Below are 6467 nucleotides of genomic sequence, written 5' to 3' on the forward strand. Positions count from 1 at the left end.
TGACTGTAGGGCCAAACATCGCTAATCGAAGATCAAGAAGATGAGTGACAGGTGCTCTGACCTGTGCAAAGTGTCCATTAATCTTTTGCTTGAAATTAAAAATTTAACCTTTATTGTTCTAATTTCAACAACATCGATCCAACATTTGCCTCAAGCTCAAGTTTCCATATTCCAATTTCTGAAGATGACACCAAAAGGATCTCACACGACCTGATTCACACTGATACACGGTCAAAACACTGTTTGCCTCTGTCCCATCTCATCACACCTGAGCACCACTGAACCTGGATTAAAAGGTTATGGCGACAGTGGCAAGTAGGGTTACTACTCCCTCTTGTGCTGAGAAATTGCAATAGCACCAAAAACATAAAATGGCTCCAACACTGACAGAAACTTTACACAAAAGGGCAGAACACTGAAAATATAACATGCAAAAGTAGCATATGAATATAAACCCAAAGAGTTAAAGTTACATAAAAATAATAGAAAGGCCAAAAAAAATCTAAATCACATATAACAGACCCAGGACCATAACACAACCTGCTTCAAACTCATCAGGAAACACAGAGTGAGAGCTGCACAGGTGTGGCAGGTTGGAACAAGGAAAAGCTGAATGAGTCGTCTGCAGACGGCGGCCATCTTGGCTCTTTATGTAATCATTAGGCTGCATGTTGGTGCACCAATCACAGCAGAGTACCTGCACATGCCCGTTATCATCCTCTCATTCAGTCACAGCTGAGGCGCAGCATGCAGAGCTTTGCATGAAGGACAGAAAAACACAGCAGTTACACAAAATGACACAAATATGATGACAGTCATAACAACAGGTCAAAGTTCAGTCTGTTACTGTATCATAGACACTGATGCTGTGTGTGCTATATGAGATGCTGCAGGCAGTCAGTGTGAGTCTTCAGCAGTCTGAGCTACAAAGATGGGATCTTGGCTGCAAATGAATGTATGACTGATACTGAATCCCAGCAGCCAACAAACATGCAGCTTCACAACCAGAACGTGTCCTTCTGCCACAGCAAATACAGGAAGTACCTGATCACATGGAAACACCTTTGATATGAGGAAGTGTTGAAGCCTCAGAGCAGCTTTGACTGAATGTAAAAAGACATATTTTCAGTGAGAACAGGCACATGTCACATGAGTCAGAATCTATTCTTTCAAAGCATATAGATAACATCTCTGACTACAGGTGTAGAAATGCTGTTTGACTCTTCACCTTCTTCCTCCACACTGAAGCACAATTATTCTGAATCTTGTCAGTGGTTTTTGTTCACAGTTGATACGTATTTAGCTCATCAGATTTCCTGTAGTTCTAACACCTCCACCCACAGGACATGTTAAAGAGCAATGGCTGCAAGTTTCTGACTCTTATTGATATTTGACAAAGCAGAGGAAGAAGATTATTTCTGTTCAACGTTTCACTCATTTTATTTTATTTTATTTTATTTTGGTTTCACTGAAATATTTCAGATGCTTTGAACAAGAGTGAATTCAACAAACTTCAAATCAAACACAATAAACTGAACCACAGTTACAACGAGCTACAGACTGAACATCAAGGTAAGAAAGTTTTTAAAATTAACAAGAAAATACTAATGTCAGATAAAATTTATATTTACATTTTTTAACATGTTTTTTTCTACAGAAACAAAACGACTCAACAGTCAGTTACAGGAAGAAGTGAAGAAGCTGAAGGAGAAGATAGAAGGTAATAAAGTTTGAATAACTGATAGAAAACATCAGTGTTACACAGTGATAACCTGATTGTGTCTTTGTTTTGAATCCTACATGTTTGATGCTGTGTAACAGTTTCTCTGTATAAATGTAAGTTTCAGTTCATTATGAATAAGAGAGAAAACCTGAGTTTAAATGAAGCATTTACAGGGAAAATGACAGGAACCAAAGATTAATGTGATACAACAGGACACAAAGTCTGACTTTAAAACATGTGTTTGACTTTAAGGGAAGTGTCCTGATCGATGGAGGAGGTTTGGAAGCAGCTGCTACTTTAAATCCACTGAGAAGAAAACTTGGTCTGAGAGTCAAAACCACTGTAAGACCAGAGGAGCTGATCTGGTGATGATAAACAGCAAAGAGGAACAGGTGGGTGTGTTTGTTCATGTCTGTGTGATCTTTGATGGAGCTGACAGTCATCTGTTACTTGTGTCTTTGACCTGCTGTCAGTCTGTGACCTGCTTCCTGTCTCCACTCTGATGGATTTCTTGGATTCTCCTTTTTTGTTGCAGACACATTCAAACGTAAAGTTTTTACACATTTGACAAACATTTAATTTACACAGAAATGTTATAAAATGAGAGAAATCCTCATAATCCAGATTATTTTTCTGATTCAATCCAACTGAATCAAATGATTTGTTAACACTGATTCCACTGCAACACTGACTGAGCTACAGGAGGAGCTGATATTCATCGATTCTTTGGCTCTTTCTGATTTCTGCACAATGGAAGAAAAGTTTCATCACAGTTATTCTTCCTTCAGACATGTTCACAAGATGATGTCACTACAACAGAAGTGCTGAATTATGACTGGAGACAATATTTGTGTCTCTTCTCAAACAGGAATTTGTCAGTAAATTTGCAGGATACTCTTGGATTGGTCTGAGATCCAAACAGACATCAGGAGGATATAAATGGGAATGGGTGGACGGATCAGCGCTGACAGAAACGTGAGACATTAGTTTGTTTCTATTCCAGAGTTATTATTTAGAAGTGAAACATGGATGTTTTGGAAGATAGATCAGCAATACATGAGCTGAGCTATTTTCCAACAGCCCCACAAACTGAATGTAAAGAAAAGCAGAAATCCTCCTTTGAATGAACAGCTGTGCTTGAACTCTCTTCATCTGCAGTCTGTGATGACGTTCAGTTACAACAAGTCAGTTTGAAGGAATCAGGATTGAAACATGTTCAAAGCAGCGACCGACACGTTTCACTTTGTTCAATTTGTCTTCATGTTTTTGTGCTGTAATCAGAATCAGAATCAGAATCAGAATCAGAATGGGTTTATTGCCAGATGTTGAGGTTTACAACATTAGGAATTTGCTGCGGTGCTTCAGTGCAAGCAATAAGAATTAAAGTGCTATGTAGAAAGAAAGATATGTGCATGAGATATACATGAGATATATACATGAGAATAAGAATTAAGAGTGCTACGTAGAAGGATATATACATGAGTGCAGGTGGTGATCAGTGCCAGACATGAAATGATGCAGTGAACGCAGCGTAGGGTCATGTGATAGTGGTGGGAATAGTCATACGGTTATTGTTCATGTGTCCAACAGCAGAGGGGAAGAAACTGTTCTTATGGCGAGAGGTTCTGGTGCGAATGGACCGGAGCCTCCTGCCTGAGGGGAGCAGGTCAAACAGACTGTGTCCAGGGTGCGAAGGGTCAGCTGAGATCCGAGCTGCACGCCGCAGTGTCCTGGAGGTGTACAGGTACTGCAGAGATGGGAGTCTGCAGCCAATCACCTTCTCAGCAGAGCGCACAACACGCTGCAGTCTCTGTTTGTCCCTGATAGTGGCTCCAGCGTACCACACGGTGATGGAGGAGGTGAGGATGGACTCGATGATTGCAGTGTAGAACTGCATCATCGTCCGTGTTGGCAGGTTGAATTTCTTCAGCTGCCTCAGGAAGTACATCCTCTGCTGGGCTTTCTTGATGACGGAGGTGATGGTGGGCTCCCACTTCAGGTCCTGGGTGATGGTGGTACCCAGGAAGCGGAATGAGTCCACAGAGGTGATGGGGGTGTCAGTCAGGATGATGGGGGGGAGTGGAGCTGTGTGCTTCCTGAAGTCCACAATAATCTCCACTGTCTTCTGGGCATTCAGCACCAGGTTGTTGTGGCTGCACCAGGACACCAGACGTTCAACCTCCCTCCTGTAGGCAGACTCATCCCCGTCAGAGATGAGCCCAATAACGGTGGTGTCATCTGCGAACTTGATTAGCTTGACAGACTGGTGGGTGGAGGTGCAGCAGTTGGTGTACAGGGAGAAGAGCAGAGGAGAAAGAACACAGCCCTGAGGGGAGCCGGTGCTGATGGTCCGAGAGTCCGAGACATTCTTTCCCAGCCTCACGTGCTGCTTCCTGTCCGTCAGGAAGTCAGTGATCCACCGGCAGATGGGATCAGGCACATTCATCTGGGAAAGCTTGTCTCGGAGATGGTCTGGAAGGATGGTGTTGAAGGCAGAGCTGAAGTCCACAAACAGGATCCTGGCGTAGGTTCCTGGGGAGTCCAGATGCTGCAGGATGAAGTGTAGGGCCATGTTGATGGCGTCGTCTACAGACCTGTTGGCTCTATATGCAAACTGCAGGGGGTCCAGGAGGGGGGCCGTGAGGGTCTTGAGATAGGAGAGAACTAGGCGCTCAAATGACTTCATGACCACAGATGTCAGAGCCACGGGTCTGTAGTCATTTAGTCCAGTGATCCTAGGTTTCTTGGGGACAGGGATTATGGTAGAGGACTTGAAGCAGGCAGGCACATGACATGCCTGCAGTGAGGAGTTGAAGATGCCAGAAAACACTGGGGCCAGCTCGTTTGCACAGTGTCTGAGGGTGGCAGGAGACACACCGTCTGGGCCGGGAGCTTTCCGAGCATTCAGACTCTTAAACTGCTTCCTCACATCTGCTTCATGAATATGAAGAGTTGTGGTGGGAGGAGGTGGTGTGAAATCCTCTTTTGTGTGGGGTGAGGAGGGGGGTGTTGTAGGTGAAGTGTTTGAAGGTGGTGATGGCTCTATGGAGGGGGGAGAGGTGGGGGAATGAGTGTCCAAAGTGCCTCTATTGTTGGGGCCGTTGGAGGTGTGAAGGCTGCCTGATGGCTCGTCAAAACGGCAGTAGAAGTCGTTAAGGGTGTTGGCCAAGAGCAAGTCATCAGTGGAGTGGGGGGGTTTTAGGCTTGTAGTTTGTAATATTCCTAAAACCTTTCCACACAGAGGCCGAGTCATTCTCTGAGATCTGCTGCTGCATCTTCTCAGAGTGCTGATGTTTAGCAATGTCCACTTCTTTAGTGAACCTGTACTTGGCCTCTCTGTAGCAGTCCCTGTCTCCGCTTCTGAACGCCTTTCTCTTTTCCAGCCACAGCTTTTTGAGTTTAGGAGTAAACCAGGGTTTGTCATTGTTATAACTCACCCTGGTGCGTGATGGCACAATGTTTCTTTTCTCACAGAACAAAAAGTGTTTCAGAGAATTCCTGTCTCTTCTTCTTTGGTGTTTGTAAAACTTCAGAACATATGAAGGAAGAAGCTTCAGTAAATATGACCTGATAGACACACATTTCAAAGTGATGTCTGTAAACAGCTGACAAAACAGTTTCAAACAGCAGAAAGTCAGCTCTGACTTCTTTTTATTCTCCATTTTTACAGCAGGAAGATTTCATATTCATCAAAGCTTGAAAGCTGTTTTAGTGTGCATGATGATTCTCAGAGAAAAGTCTAAAGGAGGGAAAGTGGGCGAGAAACCTGGGAAAGAAATACAGCAAATATTGGAAATATTCCAAAAGAGACGCATATTTATATGAATGTGACAATAGTTATGAGTTTAGTCCAGTTTCATATCAGATTTGATCTCTCTGACAGGTTCTGGGCAGAAGGATGGTCAGATCCTTATTCTGGATACCGTGGAGTCTGCTGTGACAATAATAGGAAATGGACGGGGTCATATTATTCTTATTCAAAGACCTTCATCTGTGAGAAATGAGTTTGGTGCTTTGATGTAAATGTTTGAATAATCCAACCAAAGACACCTCACTATGAAATGTCCTGCATGAGCCTCAGACTCAGCTTACAGTCTTTACTTGTTCATTCTGCATCATATATTGATTACATATATTGTCCCTCTGTGCTCTGTGCTGTACAGTAAGGTTGGAAGTCATCCACACAAAACCTTGAAGTACTTCATTACTCTGTAGTTCCAGCAAATTGCTCTAATAAAAGTCAAAGTGCAGCTTGTCTTTACTTTGCTTTACTTGGTTTATTCATCAGCCTGTTGGTCCTAAAACTTCAGTAAATGTCTTCTTCAGTTTCTCTCAAACAGCTGAAAGTTGCTGCTTCTTACTTTTAGCTACAAATCAGGAACCAAGAGACTGAAACCAGCACAAATTCAGTTTGTCAAACTTACAACGTGTGAATAAGTGAAGATGAATCCGTTTAAAACAACTTTCCTTCTTCTTCTTCACTTACATCAAAACACAACTTTACCTTCCTGCTTAGTTTGCAGCGAGCTGCCTGAACAGCGTTAACACACTGAAGGTCAAAGTTCATTTCAGCATGGCAGAAAGGAAAAGTCCAGAAACAACAACCCTCACAGTGGACACGGTTAAAGTCTGTTGATGACTCTGAACATGACTCGGGTCTTTTTGTAATGTGGGCCTTAGTCGTCTTCATGAATCAGACAGTTTCAGAGCCAGTTTCCATGTGACACACTTCCTGCTTTGGACC

The 6467-nt window shown here is 43.0% G+C and overlaps 1 protein-coding gene across 1 annotated transcript; it reads left to right on the forward strand.

Moving 5' to 3' along the window:
- Nucleotides 1–1472: 1472 nt before the first annotated feature.
- LOC146682364 (CD209 antigen-like protein A) lies at nucleotides 1473–6257 on the forward strand (the record flags this gene model as incomplete). The annotated part of the gene is made up of 5 exons (XM_085446928.1): nucleotides 1473–1572; nucleotides 1658–1720; nucleotides 1976–2115; nucleotides 2592–2698; nucleotides 5607–6257. Coding segments are annotated over 5 exons (531 nt in total), but the record flags the coding sequence as incomplete, so codon positions are not given.
- Nucleotides 6258–6467: the final 210 nt, after the last annotated feature.

This window comes from Copadichromis virginalis, linkage group LG22 (assembly GCF_057382275.1).
Source record: "Copadichromis virginalis isolate Kocher_CV1m ecotype Utaka linkage group LG22, C_Virginalis_male_GT1.1, whole genome shotgun sequence".
NCBI lineage: Eukaryota > Metazoa > Chordata > Actinopteri > Cichliformes > Cichlidae > Copadichromis > Copadichromis virginalis.